A 22347-nucleotide genomic window follows, 5' to 3' on the forward strand; every position below is an offset into this window, starting at 1 on the left:
GGTTTTGAAATTAGTAATTGTGTAACTTACTACTTCAAAGTATTATTCATAAGTTTGCACTGACAAAACGTTAATATAAAGATTTGTTAGTTAACATTAAAATCATATTTCACTTTAAATAACAAAATAGTTGGCAATCTCTTTAGAGATTTTATCAACTGTCTTAAAATTAGTACTGTATTTAAAAAACAACTATATATTCTGTAAATAAACATTCAACCATCAATATAAACAAAAACAACTGTTAAGATAAACATATGATTTAAACTGAACCATTTTTATAAATAAATAAATATCTTTATTCTCCTCATGAAATCGTACTTTACAAAACATATTTCACATTTTTAAATCTCAAAACAATGGAATAGTAAAATTATACATATTCTAAGATCCAGGCTGACCCCAAAAGGAAATAATAGGGCCCATAAGGCTAATTAGCCCATCTATGGGTTCAATCATAATAATTATAACTATTAAAATTAAATGAGTTCAAGGAGCATTAGTTTATAATTAATTAACAACTCTACTGTGATATAAGAAAAACAAAAATTTTTTTAAATGTGCTTTTTGCCAAACCTTATACATTTCAATGTACTAATCTACAAACTGAACTAATTAAATAGCTCAAAAACAAAACAAAACAAAATACTATACCTTTTTGTATATACTAAAAATAGAACTAATTACAATAATCAAGTACAACATACAAAATACTTTCTGTTCATAACAAAATGCCTAAATCAATCATATTTTACGCGCGCGCGCGCGCGCACACACACACACACACACACACACACACACACACACACACACACACACACACACACACACACACACACACACACACACACACACACACACACACACTTATACAGATACATACCTATACATACATACCGCATACATACATACATACATAGGTACATATGAAACCTATATGGATGCATACCGTTGTTACCCAATCCTAACAATGTCTCCTTAAAACAAAAACCTATTTTGTCAATTTATTTATGTAATGTCATCATACAATACACAATAAAGTCTCAGGAGTCTCCTGTGAATTAATGTCTAGATATAATTAATCCTGAATCGAATGTCTGTGCATTTTAACAGCACATCATAGAACTATAGAGGTATCATAGTTTATTAATTATGTTTATACTTTATTAATACTACTGTGAGCTCGAGATTGTATTAGTTTGTTCAATTTAAACACCAGTGGCATAGAGCTAAGTCTGTTACGTGTAATGGCTATTTTTGACAATTTTGACAGTTAGCCGAATGACAGTTTACTAAATAAATCTAGTACGAATCCTGCCACGATGTCCGTGCAACTGGTGAGGTACCACTTGTGTACAACCAGGGCCCGTCATAATATTTCATTCATGCTATCATAGATATATCAATGTCAATCCGTTGTTTAAGTTATAATTAAATTGTAAACTGCAAACGCAATACTAGCATTTACGTTTTATATAAGTATTTATGTACTGTAATGTATTTGTTAGCATGTATGTACACACCGGAGCAAACCTCATGTATAAACTTCTCAGAATTTGAAGTAGACCGTTTTTAGAAGTGATTTAACTTAATATAGCTTTTTAAACTGTTTCAATAACAGATCATGTTCCACATTTTCTTTACTGTACATTTTGTTAAATAAACAGTATTGTTCTTCAGCATCGAATGTGTTGACTTTTATACATTGTATAGATATAAGAAAGCCGAGTTCTTTCCACGGCATATTAACGGGGGACTGAAATACCCTCCATTTCCAATAGACATAAACTTAAAGAACTGTGAAAGTCATTATGTACTTTAACATCTTCACACATATAACAAGTAAATTCATCCCAAAGTTTTGCAGCATTTGTTGGAATGGCTAGCACATAGATAAATCCAAAGAGTAACCGTGATATTTAATTTGAGATTCTTTAGCTTTATTGAGTGATTCACGCCTTTTAAATTCTCTTTTAAGCCTCAGCTCTTGGCTCACTTTGGCTGTTATTCTTGTCACATCATGATGAGCCCTCCCCGGGATTTTAACCCGTAATCTCTCATTTAGAGGGCCAGAACTACTCGTATATCCACTAGTCTAAGGAGGAGGACGGATTCACACCCTTCGTTATTTCTGGTTGCAACCCCTCTGGTATATGCATCCTCCACAAAATATTTGTATACAACTCCATTAATTGTTAGAAAGTCCCTAAAACACATTGGCCCACGAACATGTGGTAGCATAATCAAGATGGAACAGTTCTGGTTGCTTTGGATTTACAGTGTATAACCTCGTTGATGTTTTTGAGGGCCCTACTTCCTTAATTTTTGAGTTATATGTTTCCTGCCTCAAAGATAGTTTTGAGGATAGTTTCCGTGTACAGGAGATCTCGGGCATTTTTGTAAATTTCATTGACACACAAATGATTGATTTTTGTTTTCTTTGGATCAACAATAACTTTATCTTCTTCTCACTCTAAAAATTACTACCCGTTGGTCGGGTACGTGTAGTACATCTATATGAATTTCTGAATGAATTTTAAAAATGCATTTCACATCAAATATACATTAAGTTCTTGATGTTGCAAAGTTGCAAAATCATACCCCTTGTGTACATATATGTACATCTATTTTATGATTTACACAGTTGTGCAAACGTCTATGGTCATATAGATAGTTGAATTTGCTTAGGAGGTATGGATGAAAACGTTTTTAGATTTCTCTCCCCAGAAGTAGCACTATTTTCAGGCCAGAAAATAGCAGCCACATATGTTTGAATGGCATTATTAATTGTACGTCCTCTATCACACGATTCGAAAATATTTACAAAGTAACTAAAGCTTTGCACGCGCCCTTACAAAATAAACACTGACGCCAAGAAATAAGGAAGTAATAAATATAAAGAAATAAATGGTATGTAAATATTTTTAGAATTTGGTCAAATGTATGTTTATTAAATCCCACACGGGCTGCAATTGTTAAATAGTGAGAATGTCAGAAAAAGACGGAGAGATGAGGTGTAGCCTATCTGTCCAGTGACGTTATCTAGTTGCACCAGTTAGGAGGTAAGGCTCCATGCCGCACCAGCATTCCCGTGCAGCACTTGCGGCTCCGCGCAACACATGATGCTCCAATCTAGGTGTGTGGTGGCTCCTGATTGCCATTTCATGGAATTCTCGACTTTCTTCAGTATCAGATAAGAACATTTTTGTAAAATAAAATGTGAAAATGTAAGGGAATATTTTGTATTGTGTGTGTGTGTGTGTGTGTGTGTGTGTGTGTGTGTGTGTGTGTGTGTGTGTGTGTGTGTGTGTGTGTGTGTGTGTGTGTGTGTGTGTGTGTGTGTGTGTGTGTGTTTTCAAAGGTTTTAGGAAGTCATGAAGCTATTGCCTCTTTGTGTAGTGTAGTATTATGTACAGTAGAGTAAAACGTTATTGATAATTGGCCCATGATTAAGTCCCTTTGTTGTAATCAGGCAATGGCGTGAGTCTTGTGTCTGTCAGCAGGACGTTGGCTGGATCGGAACCGCGGCTGATTCTGGCGGACTAACCTGCTCGTTTCTTTGTTTCATGTTTGTCAACTTGTCAGTAGGGCCTGACCATCTCACATGCCCTTCCCTGCGCCTACTCTCATGTCCCAAACTGATGAACGCTCAGTGTATGATAGACCAGTAAAGTATCCAATTATATAATAAAAATGCACAACTCGTTTGGTTGATTCTACAATTGAGACTTGGATTTTTACCATTTTAAATTTTTACTTTTTGAGCAAATTTTATGATTATATTATAATTTAGATTATCATTTTTGTAATTTCCACAAGTATTTCATTTTATTTACTAGGCAAATTTAGTTTTAATATTCAGTCTTTTTAAAGTAAAGTTAAATAGCAATTATAAGAAGACATTTTAATTTTAAAAGAGATCCAGAGTCTTTATTTAGTGTGTTTTGTGTTTGAATGAATTTTATATTAAAACAAGAAGAGTGTTAGGGTTTTCTTAATTCTAGAATAAAAATAAACATGTGTTTTCAAGTTACTTTATTTTGCTTTAAATTCCAACCATTGCAATTAAATACTCTTTAATTAAATTTAAATTACTGTGTATCATAATTAATTAAGAATACAGTACAGTATATTCCTTCCAAAACACACAGATCCACGAAAAACTGTGTATACCTGATATTACGGCTCTGCTCCATTGGCCATTACAGTTCAGTGAATCGTAATTAATTGACTGGGAATGTAGAACAATTCTAAACCAGCTTTGGGATGAATACCGTTGCTTTCTTTCTATCGACTTCATTGTTTACACTGTAATTAATTCATTATAACTATTGTGAGATTTAAGGAAAGTATACAAAATCAAGTATTTTGTTATATAAGTATCTGCCAATTTTCTCGAAGGATGAAGTCAGCAATGAATAAACCGCTTTCACTTTATTTAGTAGCTGTGTATGCGGTTATCGACATATAACCAAATACAAGTAACCTGTACACTGCTACTGAATAAATAAAAGTGGATGCTCCAATGAACTCCATAGAATTATTTTCTGATGTTAATGTTGGTTGTTCATCAAGAAACGTTCAATTTCTGAATTTATGGTTATGTTCTGCTGATTTCAAAGTTTGGAATCATTGAAATTTATAAATATATTGTAATAAATGCCAACTTTTTAAAATTATTTCTCAAAGAAACAATCACTGAGGAATGGTTAAATAATATCAGAACTTATTCTCACTCAGCTTAAATATAAATTACTAAATACACATAGAGTAACTCAAACATCTGGTACAAAATTGTGCATAGCTGTCCATATTACTTTGCAGGAGCGTACTAACGAACATATTATATACATTCCAACTTTTTCAATTCATTTTACATTGTAAATATTATAAATTGATTTTTAAGTCCCAGACATCTTTGAATGGCTATCATCTCTCTAAGGTTTATCTAGTTAGCCATTTACAAATGGTTTGCATTGACGGCCTTATAATACAACTCAGTAACTGGCAAATCAGCGAAATAACTCCAACCTTGAATGTTCTTACATGCTATGAGATCAGAAAAGAGAATCTCCAGGCACATTATGAAATATTTAGATTTTAGAGAAGTCGTTTATCTCTTTACAATGTGTGTTTTAATAACCAAAGTGTACGTAAAAATAGCAGGTGGGCAGCATAAGGTTCAAGTATTGGAAGTGTGAATATCTTGAGGGAAGCCATCCTGGTTCAAGAAAAGAAAAAGTAAATCTGAACGTTTTCTACTGAACCAAGAAATAATTAAAGATAGCCTTAAGTAGATTCTGTAGCATAAAAAAATCTAACAAACCACTGGTTTTTAAAGGAAGATGAAATGTAACAAGTAATTCTAAGATTTACGATCGCTCTGAAATCATGAGCAAGTCATGCCCAGTTACGAATTACTGATGGAGGTGGATTGTCGACTGCTGTTTGATAAATCATTTAAGCTTGAATACTGATTGGTATCAACTAAACCATATGATCATATCATAAGAATACACACGATACTCGCGACAAGCTGGTATTACAGTTTCTTAATTAAAAAAGGCATTCAGTATAAAATTCGTATTATATTTTCCATTTTTTCTACAGCAACGTGTGTTTGAATCACCACTTCGTTGTGCGTTTCAGTTACCTAATGTTTAAAAAAACGTGATTTGATTGGTTAAATGGCAAAGAAGTACATAGATTTGTTGTCCGTTGTTATCGCTGAACTTCTGACCTTTCCTCACATTATTTGATTGATGTTTGGTCTGTACTACACTCTAATCACCATGCTCAATATTTGCAAGGAACTACGATGTAACAAAACTAGATTTATATTCGCTTGTATATCATTATGGATGTGACTTATCGATAGCCTGTGGGGTCGCCATTGTCAATGCCATCTGTAGTCGGGTTAAAAATAAATTCCATAACCTTTTTATTAAATCTATAAAAATACAAAACTACTATTATTTTTTACATATAACCATAACATTGTCCATATTCTAAACATTGAGTTCCAATATTCTTACGACTAGATATTACGTACAGGCTCAAGGGTCTAGGCTCATCTAGGGTCTTCCCAATTATATTACTACTTTCTCCTTTAGTGGAATTCAATAGAATTGATGCGAAGCTTTTTATAGTTGATATATAATACGAAATAATTTATGTATTATTGTATGTATATGTGTACTTTTTTACATATACATACAATGTGTGTGTGCGTGTGTGTGTGTGTGTGTGTGTGTGTGCGCGCGCGCGCGCGCGTGCGTGCGTGCGTGCGTGCGTGCGTGCGTGCGTGCGTGTGTGTGTGTGTGTGTGTGTGTGTGTGTGTGTGTGTGTGTGTGTGTGTGTGTGTGTGTGTGTGTGTGTGTGTGTGTGTGTGTGTGTGTTGTGTGTGTGTGTGTGTGTGTGTGTGTGTGGTGTGTGTGTGTGTGTGTGTGTGTGTGTGTGTGTGTGTGTGTGTGTGTGTGTGTGTGTGTGTGTGTGTGTGTGTGTGTGGTGTGTGTGTGTGTGTGTGTGTGTGTGTGTGTGTGTGTGTGTGTGTGTGTGTGTGTGTGTGTGTGTGTGTGTGTGTGTGTGAATAAAAATAACTCTACAAATAAAATTGTTTCGAAAAAATAGCACTATATTTTGGTAAAACCCGTCTTCAGGTACATAAATTTTATAAGAGATATTATATAGGAAAAATAATATAAACAAAAGTAAAAAAAACAGTTAATAGATCGTAAATACAGATGAGAGAAACTAAATTTGACGTTTTTGCCCAAGTTACCTGATGTTGAGTCCGTTTGGAATTTCGCTCTTTAAAACCAACTGGTGTGCTTGTTCTAGTGTTCGGAACCACAATAGATTTGGATTTTGATGCACTTGTAGAATAGGTTTGACAAAATATGTGTTTTCAAAGTGTAATAATTGTGATTTAGACCATCGGTAACGACAATTTTCTAAGTCTTGGTGCTTATAATCGAATCGGTGTCCTGTCATTTTTGTCCTCGAGGTATTTGTAATTGAGCCATAATAATCTGCTAGAAATTTGTTTACATTGAATTTGGGAAATCAAACTTTCAGATTCACAGGTTGCCAATGATATGATATGCCTTGCTTGTTTTGTTACTAGTTAATTTTGACAAATTCTTTATTAATTTTGTAAAACCCTGGGTGGCATTGAGCTATTAATTTGGAATCAATGTTTGTAAATTAGAATTCTTAAGATAAAATCTTTTTCTTATGAATGCATTTATTACATCATCAATGTATTTTTCCAAGTCTATTGAGTTACTACATAGTTTTTGAGCTCTATAAGCTAAACTTTTCGGTATGTTCCTCTTGATACGCATTGGATGACAGCTCTTTCAATATTCCTTAGTATTCGTTTGTTTCACGTTTATTTTGCTTTTTAAATATCCATTTTCAATAAATACTTCCGTAGATAAACATTTGTACTGATGTTAAAGACGTTTCAAATGTAAATTCTAATTTGTTAAATTTGTTTATTGTCCCATGTGTCCAAATAAAAATAATATCGTCAATGGAAAGTTACCAAAATATAGGCTTATAATTGTGACTGATGAGAAAGTCGTATTATAGTTTCCCCATAAGAGTTGGCATATGACGGCATAAGTTCCCATGGCTGTGACGTTTTGTTGTGTATAAAAAATTTATTTTTAAAATTTCAAGTTTTTCCATTCTACCCTCCTTTGAAAAGGGGGAAGGGGAAAGTTTTATCCTCCAAAAAAAGTATTTTAATAAGTATGGTAAAGACTGTACATTGATATATCAATCAGTTTGCGTAATATATATATAAGCGTTTCATGAATTAATTTTCACCCTGTATAGCTCATTTTTCGAGGTGTCCATCTCACAGACATACAAGTTATCGTACAGAAAAGAGAAATTGTGTCAGCCTACTGAGTAATAGGCTTGAATGGTGAGCAGTAAAATTCCGTGGTTGGATATGCACCGACATAGGACACATTTTTGTGTATGTAAATGCAATTTCACGTAAAATTATAAGGCTGCAGACAAATATATATCTCTAGATATCTTGCCACATTGTTAATTAACATATTTGTTCATTAAGTTAGGTTTATAGCATGTCTATATAATACACAGAGTACGGTGAACTACAGAGGGTACTAAAACGCAAAAGTGTACTGAAATACAAATCTTGCTAATGGCTTTAAACATTGACTTTCCACTCCATCATTTCCTTTTTACTCTATGAGTAAAATTGCCGCATGTTACAACCTAAAATTATTGTACTCCGTTTGTTAATAAATTTACTTCTAGTTGCACATATTATTACCCAGAAGACCAATGTAAAAAATAACAGCTAACGCTCAGCCAAATATCTGGAGTGGCATGCAACGATCATCGAACTCAGTAGTGTCTGTATAAAAATGAAGCTTCATGCAAAATTTCAAGTTTACAGATTACTTCGTTTTCCAGACATCGTGCGGACAGGCAGACAGATAGCAATGATAATTTTACTGCTCCTAAAGTTATAGGCTTCACTAACGCTCAGCTAATAACCGAAATGATCCAGAGTGTTGTTGTTGCATGACAATACCATACCCACTATACCATGGTAATTCCTTACCTAAAATCCTACTAGACCTTTTAGGTGGAATCAAATTGACCAACCACCAAAACATACTTAGCGCCATCGATTTTCATTTTCTCCGCTACATAAAGTAGTTTCTTGATGGCATACCATAAGTGACGAGTTGAAAGTAGTACTTGAGGACTAACTTATTCCCACAGGCGGCAGATATATATGACTTCACCATTCAAAACATTTAGAATGTTGTAATCAAAATCAAAATAGAAACACAGTAAGGAATAATGTTCATTCCACAATTCACGGTCTTCTAATAAAGTTCACTTTTTAAATTTATAACGTACTCTATCTGGTGGTTCTAAACAATTACCTACTCCTAGTACAGTACTAACAATGGTTCAGTGCATCGCTCTGTCTGTGATTATCTGGAGTCATCATGTTGAAGGGTACTTGTTGGTATAAACTCACGTAAATATGTAAAATTTACTACAACTCCAAGTTTTACATCATGAGCACATAAACAAAATGCATGTTTATTTTTAGCATGGTATCTCCTACATTTTCTAACCAAACCCATGTGTTCATATAAGCCTCGGCTAGGAAAACCTGCTCCTTATGTGCTATATAAAATGCCTAAGTGTGCTGTCTTAACCAGTAACTTAGAGAACTTTGACAGTCCCCAGCTATTATCCTACATAATATATCAAATATGACTTTATCAGTAAACTCTCTGTTCAAGGTGGTTAGGTGCACGTTATGCATACGCTCCAAGGTTACATGTCATATTATGACATTACACAAACATATATAAACAATCAGTGCTGTTTGTTAATATCAATTAAGATAAAAATATGATAAATATGATACCATTACTCTTGAAAACGTATTTCCGCTCCTAAACTAGCATATTATAATAATTTACTTTAAATAGTGACATAGCAAAGTCATATCTTATTATCTTACCATGCCTTACGAGTATAATTAACTGCGACTTAACCATAGATCAAATAGCATTACAGTCCGTATTCAACATTAGGTTTGCAAAGTACATAGTAAATTAAATTTCGTTACAAAAATAACACTGACAACGAATTATTATATGATACCATGTCACTAATACTTCACTGACAACAAGGTCTTCAGTGAACATCGGGTTAGGCCTAAATGTTTGTGACCTCTGCGAAATGAAGCACGCCACAGTGAATGCACTTGTTCTTCCGAAGACCAAAATTATGAGAAATAACTACTCATTTTCAAAAATAGGTTTCTAAAAATCGGGTAATTATTCTAAGCCAGAATATGGATTTTTCTTGAAAATTGTAACTATGATCTGCATTCAGTCTATTCTTTGAATTCCTTAACACTATCACAAGTTTTGTTTTCCTGTATGCCCGGTCATCAGAAGTAAAAAGTATAATCACAAAATATAATAATTTTAAAATGTATGTTAATTATTATAACACGTTTAGTCTACCTGCGCTGAAATAATTATAGTTAGTTAGTTTTTTATCATTAAGAAATAAATTCATTTCTTTTGCTTATAAACTACATACGAGTACATTCATCTGGAACAATTGCAGTGATTTCACATCCAGCACTTTCAGATATCCCAGTAGCTCATTATGAATCCACCAACTGAGTAAAACCCTTTGGACATTAAAAGAAGAGATCCAGTGTAAGCGATGCCATCAGGACTACCCTCACTTTGCATTATTTATTTAATAATACATCGTTTGAAACATGACTATGGTGTTATGAACTGCATTAGGACAAAAATACAACGTAGGTCTCATAATGCATCTTGTAAAAACTAATCTTAGAACAGTCTTGAGAAATCGTGCAAATTAAGTATATTGACGACGAAAATTATTTTTATATATCTAATGCTTTGGATACATTTGAGTCCTATTAGCTTTTTATTGTTTTTAAAACATATTTTACAACCTTTCGGGGTGGGGGATGGATAATCCACTGCAGTCACAGCAAATATTATTTTGCTTTTGATTTCTTTTGTATTTCTAAGTTTTTTCTATGTGTTTGAACACTGTTAACAAATATTTTCTAATTTTAATAATAATGTATTTTCTTTACACAAACTATAAAATATGTCAACAATTTCATATGTTATGCTAATTTTTCAATACTAATTACTCAAACTAAGACTCGTGCAGCTTAATTGTGAGAGTATCAGGGTAAAACTGCTGTATGTGAACTAATCTATTTCATATTTCACATTTTAAGTAAATTAACTCCCGCAACATATTGGCAGTTACTTCAGTTGCCTTTGTTCCTCCGTTACTGAGACATCTTCTTGCCCGAATTTCAAGTGGTTTCCGTGACTCTTTTACTGGATCAAAAGGTACAGAGTCCATTAAGGCAGGCTTGAAGAATGAAGAGATCAAGAATCCATAGACGGCTTTACGCCGAAATTCCTCTTTGAAATCCTCCAAGGAAGGAACCTCCACACCAAGTATGGTTGTTGAGAGAGAGTCATGATAGATTTTCAGGTACTCATCTTTGTAAAGTTTCCGTGATTTCTCAGAACAATTTAGAAAAAAGAAGAAAGTAAAGTCTAGCATGGGAGAGCCATATCTTGCAGTAGCCAAGTCAAAGAACCTAATATCTGCTGGACTACCATTTTCGTATTTGTAAAGAACATTATTCCTGCAGAAGTCACCATGACAAATGACACCCATTGGTTCTTGGACAGTTAAAATACTTTTCAAGTACTTAAAACTGTTCTTAAGTTTATTTTTGAATTGATTGATTTCTTCAATCTTCTCGCCATTTTCCAAGAGAGGCCCTGCAGCTCTGTCTAAAGAACCTTCAAACATATATTTCGCATCCTCCCAATTATACTCCAAAAGTCTTGTTTCTACAAGTTTCTCTACCAAGTTGGTGAAGTCTTTCAGATTTGACTGTTTAGCTGCAAAAGACAATGCATGAAAAGCACCCAGTTTTCTAAAAGCAAGTGCACAGTGGACGAAGTCCAAATCAAGAATTTCCGGACTTAATCTAAACCCTGAACTTCTTAAGTCTTCAAGAACTAATGTGTATTCAGAAGGATTGTCACTTTCACTAGCTGAGCCAAAGAAGTAGTGAGGGAATATACTAATCATTGTGTTGTCTCTGTCTAAAAAAGGAAGAACTTTGTTGTACAAGATCACTTCGTTCCGGAACTGTTCGTTCAAGTTTAACCAATTTCGGGTCAACTCATCGTCTATATTATACTTTACCAGCATCGGCTGTGCCACTAACCCTCGGTCATCCTCAAACACTGCTACCAAGAAACACACTGAGGAAGCGAACTGAGCCTCGCCCGAAGACCCGCAATCGAACAGACTCTCTAAAAACTTCAATTTGTCCTTGCCCAATCGGCCACTTGCTGCTATCCAGTGCATCGCTCTGTCCGCTAGTACTCGGCGCCGTGACATTGCCTACTCACTCACACGGAACTTGTGCGAGTATACTTATACAAACTCTCTGAGACTAAGGTTCTCTCTCAGTTTTATATCATGAGCAAATGAACAAAGATAAGTTTAGTATATATTGTGAAAGTGCAACCTTTAAACAAATCCGTGTGTTGACTATAGCTCTGCAGATACAACTTGCTCATTATCTGCAGTGCAAAGGTCAGATTATTCTATTCTTAACTGTTAATTTAGATAACATTGTTAGTCCTCTAGGCATTATTCGAAATAAGTGCAGAATAGGTCAAAGATGACTTCAACAGTGTTACTAGTAGATTGTGCTATACCCTTGAAACGTACGTTTCAAGGTTATAGGTTGTATAAAATTATTTAAATATAAATAAGTTATGTGTGGTTTTCAACACATACTCGATTTTAATCGTGTTTTTTCATAATGAAATGAAAATTTTCGAATAATAAATTTAGATCAATCCAGAAGTAAAGTTATTTAAAGTTCCAAATCAATGATTCCATTTTAATTGGCAAAGCCTATCACTCGTGGGGCTGGACAGTTTTAATTTCTGTCTATCCGCACAATATCTCAAAAACGGACTAACCTTTAGACTTGAAATTGGTTAATTTCTATGTGGGGAACACAGAGTTTGATTATGGAGCATGTCACTCCATGGGATTTTGCTGAGCGTTAGCGAATACTTTTACATCGGTTTATGGATAATTATGATGGCTACGAGAAAACAGCAGAATAAATAAATGTGAAAACAAACTCAATATATCCGTGTGAGAAAAAGTTACATAAAATCTAATTTAATGAGCAAAAACCTGTGGCAAGGTATGTCAAGAAAGATTTCACATGTAGACTTTAAGTTTAGCATGAAACTTGATTTCTACAAGAATGAGTTCTGCGATACGTAATTTTTGTGTCAACTTCCTATTTGTACGATTGTCTGTATGTCTATCTGTCCGCATGTCATCTCGAGAATGAAATGAGCTGATTTGAAATTTTAAATTAAACCTCAGCGAAACCTGTTTTCGTCTCATTTAAGCCTCAGCGTTCAGCGTCTAAGCTATGCCGGCTTCGATGTTCACTGGTTTTTATTGTCAAAGTACATGATTGGACCTCTCATGGATTTGAACCAGTTATATATCTCTCGGTTAGAGGGCCGAGACTATAGTCTACGGAGGAGGACATGCGAAACCTGTTACATGTGGCATACTACTACCTTGTGTACTATAAATACTATTCATAATTCATTGATGTCATTTCGAGTGTTTTTATTTCGCTGCCGTGTTAGTCAATATTACTACTTGTCCAACTATGGAATTTTCTTGAGCGTCGTTGCTTATCACTCAGTAGGGTGACACAATTACTCTTTTGTATGCCGGGGAATGCAAAATTTGCCGTATGACTATCTGTTGTACTATCTGTCAATAATGAAATGATCTATAGACTTGAAATTGTCCATTGGAGAACAGCTAACGGAGACACATTTTTGTGTACCTACAGATTACATTTGATTTAAGACCTTCCAGGAACTAACTCTTTTGAACAACTTCTGTTGACCCTGAAATTCCTTCTGTTTGTACTTGTATTTACTCATTTCTGTGTACGCACAATCTTTGATTTTTTTTCTTGGGTTAAGAAAATTTAGTTTCTCGTCAGATCTTTTCCATGTTTGTACAAAGTTTATTAAACGTATATTTTATGGTGGGCCTGTGATTTTTATTAACTTTTGGGCATGTTATAGCTGCTGAAATAGTACACTTTTTTAGTGGAAAATGTCTTTCTCTTCTTACTCCCCTCAAATTAATCGTCCCCTAAATCTATTTAATCGGTGACGTTCTTAGAAAGAAGGATCTGTTAATCCTGGTTAGCAAATCTTACTACCCGATTACTTAGTGTACTCCGATAGTCACTGCTCTTAATTGGCGACCAGTGACTTCCTTTTTTTAGTTCAAGACGGCAATCTCACTTTCTTAAACTGCCTTTTATGTATTTTCCCATGAAAGTGGCCGGTAAGTTATTTTCATTTTGTACGTAGTGGGACAAAAATCGTTTAGTCTGACCATAGCCTGTAACCTCATAGTTACAACCAATTACCATGGACAATGACTTTAAGAATACAAATCGTTCTCAATGTATTGGTTCTGATTAGTGTAACTGTAGCTAATCAGACAAAAATTTGAAACGGTACTGTACTCCTAATTCTTGCTCGGACCTTGTACATGATGTATTTTTTAATTGTATCAAGGTTAAAATTTCTGAATTCGCTGGCTTGTAAACATGCTACAGAATTCAATTCTATTGATTGTTCTCACATCAGGTCTTCTAAATGGAAGATGGGAATTATATTAGGCCTAAACCTTAAAATAAAACATGTATAGTATTTTACTGAAGTTGTCACAATAAATATCACTCGCTAAACCCACATTTTTACTTCATAAGGCTAATAGAATCAACTTTACTTCCAAATCAGTGATTTCAGTGTAGAAGCTGTAACTCTCTTATCACATATCATAGTTGTACACAAGGTGTTTGTTGTTTTATTTACAACAACCATTATTTACTTGTACTGGTTTTTACTGGTATTTACTTGCCTGTGAGAGCAACAAATTAAAATAATCGCAGTCTTATCTAAAGCCATGACATTTGCAATCTGACAATTAAATGTTATCAAGGCTACGGATTCCGACCTTCATGGGAAAACGATTGCGGTCTCACTTTCATTCACGGAACCAGTTCTACACGTATCGACTTCAGTAATGTTATTTTATCACTCCGAATGTAATTATAAAAGGTCTTTATTGTACTTTCGCATAAACAGCTTAAAACATTGTTGTATCATAAAAATTATGCAAAGCTTTGATATTTTACATCTTTTTGACATTGTCGTTTATGTGCAGCATTACTGTAAAGTGTAAAGGGTGATTCACGAAGATATGCAAAAATTGTGTGAGCTCATTCTACATGTAAAAGAATATGGATTAAGGGACGTAATCAATCGTTTCTTATAGTTTTTGACATGATAAACTGAATAAAACATGTCCCAGAACTGTAAGTAGTTTTTGAGTTCAGTGTCAAATAGAAAGAGGAGTGAAAACACATTTTTTCATCTTTGGGTAACAATAACTTTGTTATTTCACCAAGAAACAGATCCAAATTTTTAATAAAACTTGTAGTAAAACATTTAGTTCTAAACAAAACAGTGTAAATAAAGTACACAGAAAGTGAATAGATTCTTGAATAAATAAATTTGTATTCATAACCGTTCAAAGTCAAATGAACCAGAAAATATTAATTATATTATCGAGTTAATTAACCCTGGAAAATGAATCTATTCAACCAAATTATGGAAAATTTTCAAAAGTGTCTCCGCCGACTTCAATACATGTTTCTACTTGATAAGGGATGGCTCTTGTTGCTTTTCGCAGTTCAACATGGCTTTCTTTGAACTGTGTAAAAGCTTCATTAACACTTCTAAGTAGCGCCACACGGGAATTAATTTTGACCTCGTAAACTTTTTTTTCAGCCATCCCAATATGCAAAAATCCAACAGCGCATGTTCTGGTTATCTGGGTGACCAGTGTATAGGACCTACACGACCGATCCATTTATATGGAAACTGTTTATTCAAGTACGTGGAAACGATATTTGAAAAATGTGGTGATGTGCCATCATGTTGAAAGTAAAGCTAGCGTTCCGTTGCAAGAGGAACATCTTCAAGCAATGTCAGTAATTCTTCTTGAAGAAACTGTAAGTACGTATGTCTGACCTGTTAAGCGCTCTTGAAAAATAAACAGTCCAATCAGCTGGTCGTGAATAATACCACACCATATGTTAATGCTAAAACGCTGTTAAAAGCTACGTTCAATAATTGGTTCACTTCTGCCTATGAATTTTGGTTTCAAAAATTGTTGATAACATCACAAGTAAACTGTGACCCATCAGAAAAAAATATGTTTCAAGGTTCGAAGATGAGTATTTAATCAAATGCAGTACTCCAAGCAATGAGCATTGTCTCCTGGATGTAAATGCTGTATTTTTTGTTTATGGTAGGGATAGAGCTTGTTATTATTGAGCGTTTTCCATACTTTACTTTGGATAACCCTGAACCGCTTAGAAATAAATCTTGCACTAATACCTGGACTATGTTCAACAGCAGCTACAATATTTTCCTCTACAATATCATGTTGGCAGGAGCAGTCAAACTGGAAGTTTGTGGTAGGAAGTGATCCAGTTTTCCATAATGTAAGAAATGTGGCACTAATTGTTCTATCATTTGGAATTATGTAGAGAGGGTAACATTGTCTGTATTCTCCAACAGCGGCCTTAGCACTGTTTCCACATACACCATAACAGCATATTCTTCACTTGTAAATAAGTGTAACATTACTACACCAATAATTTAATAATTACTATGAACTAAACAACACTTACATGGACTGAAACTTAATTACTATGAACAAAATAATACGTGCATGGACTGAAACTCAGCATTTAAGCTGTTTTTAATTCTCAAAATTATTTTAATTCTAAAATTCAAATCATGTTATTGTTGAACAGCTCTTTATTGTATTGCCAAATTATGAAATAAAAATTTCCCAATAAAAAAATTAAATATATAAAAATAGAAAACTGGTCTATAGATGTGTACTATTCGATTAGTATATCTACATATGTTATATTAACATGTCTAATTTCATAATCTCACAGCCCTCTAAAGTGATTTTAACAACACCCAAATCAATTCATTTTTTTTCTTTCTCGGAATATCTTCAGTACTACATAAAACAATTATCTCACAAGAAACCAATACAGTTGTCTATATATTGTTTATTGTAATCTATAAAGCTACAGAAAACCCCAAATTCAAAACAACAATATTTCCTTTTATAAAATTGTGTTTTAACACATTTTAAACTTACAATTTCGTCTGTTTAAAGCGATAAGTGAAAGAGATTTTTAAGAAATCTCCAAAGTAAAGCCAGTTTGGAGTTCTACATTTGAAATAAATTTAATTTAGAAAGTGACAACAGCTCAAAGTTGCAAACAATTAAGTACATTACATATTAAAACACTATCACCACTTCCAAAGTAATAAAGAAAGCAAATAGACAATAGGAATTTTATCATTTTTTTTTATTTTGAGGTCAGAACTAGTATTCCATTAACAATAGCAATGGAAAGCATTTGATAATATAATATTTTAAAACAAGCTGATCGCTTTCACTTTCACTTGAAACAAACAAACCGGAATATATAGGTTAAGGTAATTGAATTATTTTATACAGTATGTATTTAAATATACTATTAAAATACTATTTCAAATTTATGAAACAAAAACCCTAAATTTAAAACAATGTAGGAATATAACACACCACATATTGTGTAACAGGTTTCACTGAGGTTGCATGCAAAATTTTGAATTTCATTCTTGAGATGTCCAGCTGAATAGATAAACAATTATACATAAAAGTAATTTTTACATCCCTCTGTAGACAAAAGATCATCCAGCCTATTGAGTTATAGATAGAATTCATTGTCGCTCAGGCAAATTGTGTGGTTAGACGCCATCATAGTACTCGGGTTTTGTTTATGTAGAAATGAAATGAAATGAAATGAAATGAAATGAAATGAAATGAAATGAAAATTTGTTTATTTAAACAGGCAAAGTTAGGGCCTCATGGCCCTTTCTTACACTTAACCTGTCTGATAAATAAGCAGAACAATAAACAACATGACAAATATTAACCAAATTAATATTGACACTAATATACCTTACTAAATACATTAAATCAAACATTAATCTAAACACTAAAAAAATTATAAATATGATACTTCTAAATAAAAATAAATAAAAATATAAGTATACAATCATGACACAAAATAATACTACAACTTCCATCTTTAATAATAACCAAAAACTATAATTAATACCTAATAACAATAATTTATAAATATATAATAAGAATATTTTTGAAATAAATAATATATATGCGGTTTGCCTTACTCACACTCCTCACACACAATGCCAGCACCACACCCACAGACCCCTAGGACGGATCCGCCCCGACCAACCGTTCATGGTACAAACGTTTCAGTGCCGCCACAAACCGCCGATCTCCCTCAATGGAAGTGACTTCTTGGGGGAGGGAGTTCCACAGACGACAACCCATCACTTGAAAAGATCTATCAAATACTACAGTCCTGTGTTGGGGCATTCTTAAGGTACGAGAACCAGAGCGAGTGCTTCTTACACTATCATGAGATATAAATTGGAAATAGTTTGAAAAATATTTTGGAAATCCAGATTGTAAAATTGAATGAACTAAATTTAGTATTTTGATTGATCGTTGTTCTTTTAATTTCAAAATATTTCCCTGAATATAGTACGGTGTAATGTGTTGGTCTCGTCTCACATCATAAACGTAACGTAAACAGTAGTTTTCAGTCCTTTGCAGCTTCTCACTAAGTGCTACCGTCATGTCATTCATCACAGAGTTGCAGTAATTGAAGTGTGGAAGTACTAGTGATTTTGTCAACAGTAGTTTGATCCGTTCAGGTAGAAATCTAACACAGAAATATTTATTATTTACACAGAAGTATTATTTTGCATGATACTTCATGTAGAAATGAAGTATCATGCAAAATTAAAAATAAATACATTAATTTTTTCTCGAGATATCTTGCCATCCCACTAATGTTATAAATGCGAAAGTTTGAATGTTTGGATATTTCGATGTTTGGAGGTTTGTCCTCGAATCACGCTGAAACTGCTATACAGATTGTGCTGAAATTTGGAACAGGTATAGCTTTTGGTCTGAATTAACATTTAGAGTGCTTTTTACCACCCATAACACATTCATTTCACCAAATAAAGTCGAATTCAAATTGAAAAATTAGTTTATTTACATTCGAATGTTATGATAAGAACGAAACGTAATAACGTTTCATAATTCAAATTAAACTTGCACTAAACAGCTGTTGACAGCTATAATTCGGCAAACTTTCTGAAACATCTGTTTATATTTAAATTTTATCAATAATAAGTAAACAGTGCTTGATCGGTAGTGTAATGCAGATAGTAAATAAAACATTAATATATAAATTTTAATTTTCCAGATTGCACCAGTGACGAATTAAAATCATCTAATGCATTTAATATTGTTATAAAACTAACCTTAATGCACAAAGTTATGAATGTTTTCACATAAGTTACTTTAAACTGGTGGGCTTCCTTGACATTATGATATTACCTTTTAACAATGGCTTACGGAAAAACAGAGAAATGAATACTAACATACCTTAATGATTCATTCTTTCCCTGGCTACAGTCCAAAAAACAAGTGTAACGCAAAACTTTAATAATGATTATTTTGGAATGTTGCATAACCTTAATAAGGATTTCCCCCTTATACCGGAAGTACATAAGAAGTAGGTAGGACTTCCCCCTTGGTCGTAATAGGCTTTTCAGTCCTAGCAAACTCAACTATGCCAACACGATTTTGACTAAAATAGATTTCCGAGAACTATATAATCGAACGTATATAGTATTTTAATAGAGGCAATATGGCAAGCACTTTTTTAACTGAAGTAGGCATATTGGTCCTATGTAAGTATATATATTTTTTCTTCGTCAGAACAACAAAGCAAACTCTACTATGGTACTGGAAATATCTTAGACCTGAAATGTATGACAAGGACTGGAAATATATGCTTTTTGACCAAAGTAAGTTTCCGAGACCTGTGTGATCCGAGATTTGTGTTTTCTTGATCGGGATTACAAGGTAGATTCAGCTGTGACGTTATGTATATAATTAATTAGAACCAGAAATGCTCCTACACATGCCAAACATGATACGAGTATAATAATTAAGTTAAACTCTGATACTATTTACCATGAAATTAATAATATCTACCTGATGTATACCTACTTATGTTTTAAAATGTTTGTAGGACTCCCATCATATTACATCATAATTGTTTTTTATAAGGACTTCGGTTCTAAAAATTGTGTGCGAAGCCGCGGGTAACAGCTAGTATGATACATACAAATTCTTATTTATTAATTTAGTTTTCATAGCAGTGTCGGAATAATAAAAGTTCCAATGACCCAAAGAGAGTACTACAAGGCAAGAATGAGTGTGCTAAAATCAAATCTTGTAACCGACTTTTAACATTGACTTTTCATTCTATTATTTTTTTCTTTATATACTCTATAAAAAAAATGTCACATGTTAAAATCTCATGCTGTACTTAACTTGTGTACACAAAAATTGTTCAGCCCTTCGAGTGATAGGCTTTGCTGACACAGCCAATTAATAAAATTCAACCTAATATTAATATTTTATATCTATAGAAAATAAATTTGTGCTGTAAGGAGATTGTCATTTTCTAAATTATCTCAAAGGTGAAAATGGTTGACATACTTTCAAATCATTAAAAGTTTTATTAATTTGATGTGTTTAAACAAAAACACAGTTTTCTGGAACAAACATAATTTATCTTGGTATACAACAAACAACTGCAATATGTGAACTAAGCTTATATTATATTTCACATTTTAAGTCAATCAACTCCCGCAACATATTGGCAGTTACTTCAGTTGCCTTTTTGCCTCCATTATTGAGACTTCTGCTTGCTCGCACTTCCAATGGTTTTCGTGACTCTTTTATTGGATCAAAAGGTACAGGATCCATACAGGCTGGCTTGAAGAACGAACAGATTATAAACCCATATACAGCTTTGCGACGAAATTCCTCTTTGAAATCCTCTAAAGAAGGAACCTTCAATCCAGGAATGGTTGCTGAGAGGGAGTCATGATAGATTTTTAGGTACTCATCTTTGTAAAGTTTCCGTGAATTCTCAGAACTATTTAGAAAAAAGAAGAAAGTGAAGTCTAGCATAGGAGACCCATATCTTGCAGTAGCCAAGTCAAAGAACCTAATATCTACTGGACTACCATTTTCATATTTGTAAAGAACATTATTCCTGCAGAAGTCACCATGACAAATGACACCCATTGGTTCTTGGACAGTTAAAATACTTTTGAAATACATAAGACTATTCTTAAGTTTATTTTTGAAATGATTGATTTCTTCAACCTTCTCGCCATTTTCCAAGAGAGGTCCTGCAGCTCTGTCTAAAGCTCCAGCATACATATATTCTGCATCTTCCCAATTGTACTCCAAGAATCTTGTTTCTATCAGATTTTCTACAAGGTTGGTGAAGTCTTTCAGATTTGACTGCTTAGCTGCAAAAGACAATGCATGAAAAGCACCCAATTTTCTAAAAGCAAGTGCACAGTGGACAAAGTCCAAATCAAGAATTTCCGGGCTTAATCTAAACCCTGAACTTCTTAAGTCTTCAAGAACTAATGTGTATTCAGAAGGATTGTCACTTTCACTAGCTGAGCCAAAGAAGTAGCGAGGGAATATACTAATCATTGTGTTGTCTCTGTCTAAAAAAGGAAGAACCTTTTCATACATGAACACTTCATTCTGAAACTGTTCTTTCAAATTGAGCCAGACCCGAGTTACCTCGTCTTCCATACTATTCTTGACCAACATCGGCTGTTCCACCAGCCCCTGATCCCCCTCAAACACTGCTACCAAGAAACACACTGAGGAAGCAAACTGGGCCTCACCTGATGAACCGTCGTCAAATATACACCTCAGAAACTTCACTTTCGCTTTACCCAATCGGCCACTTGCTGCTATCCAGGGCATCACTCTGTTTGTGATTACTCGGAGTCGTGACATTGAAGTTTAGTTGTGTAAATTATCCTCAAGCAAATCTTTAAATTTCACTGACACTGTTATCCTCTGAGGTTAGATCACAAACATGTCAACAAAAATTAGTTTAGATTATGTTTAAACCACATTCTCTCAACAAAGTTTAGTGTTGACTGACACTGCTGATATAATATACTAATTATCTGCTGTATGAAAGGTCAGATTATAATACTCTTAACCAATAATTTAGATAACATTGACAGCCCTCTAACTACAATAAACAATTGAGCAATACATCAAAGACAACTTCAGATGTCAAATGTCTGGTCAAGGTGGTTGCTTGTTCCAAAGATTACAGGTTATATAAATTTATGTTTAAACCTTCATTGTTGGTTTGTTAATATCAAACCAAAATAAAAGTTTAATAAAGTAGTGTTACTGAACAATGCCAAATGACAATAAAATCCTGTTATATTTTGCTTATTATTTTATAGCTTAGCAGAATTGGTAGCTCTGTGTTACACTTTTATAATCAATCAATCATTGTTCACAATCATCATAATATTATGAATATCATTTGAACTATCCGTTACAAAAAGGAGTACTGTAGTTAGA

At 33.6% G+C, this 22347-nt stretch overlaps 2 protein-coding genes across 2 annotated transcripts; both read right to left on the bottom strand.

Moving 5' to 3' along the window:
* Positions 1 to 9873: 9873 nt before the first annotated feature.
* LOC124375227 lies at positions 9874 to 12075 on the bottom strand. Its single transcript, XM_046833363.1, has one exon. The coding sequence runs from the start codon at positions 12001 to 12003 to the stop codon at positions 10792 to 10794; it is 1212 nt and encodes a 403-aa protein (XP_046689319.1). The 5' UTR covers positions 12004 to 12075; the 3' UTR covers positions 9874 to 10791.
* An 8352-nt stretch (positions 12076 to 20427) lies between these two features.
* Positions 20428 to 21941, bottom strand: LOC124375228. The gene is made up of 2 exons (XM_046833364.1): positions 21645 to 21941; positions 20428 to 21251 (listed from the first exon to the last, which is right to left on the bottom strand). The coding sequence occupies exons 1-2, from the start codon at positions 21757 to 21759 to the stop codon at positions 20548 to 20550; spliced, it is 819 nt and encodes a 272-aa protein (XP_046689320.1). The 5' UTR covers positions 21760 to 21941; the 3' UTR covers positions 20428 to 20547.
* Between the last annotated feature and the right edge of the window lie 406 nt (positions 21942 to 22347).

This window comes from Homalodisca vitripennis, chromosome 1 (genome assembly GCF_021130785.1).
Source record: "Homalodisca vitripennis isolate AUS2020 chromosome 1, UT_GWSS_2.1, whole genome shotgun sequence".
Classification (NCBI taxonomy): Eukaryota; Metazoa; Arthropoda; class Insecta; order Hemiptera; family Cicadellidae; genus Homalodisca; species Homalodisca vitripennis.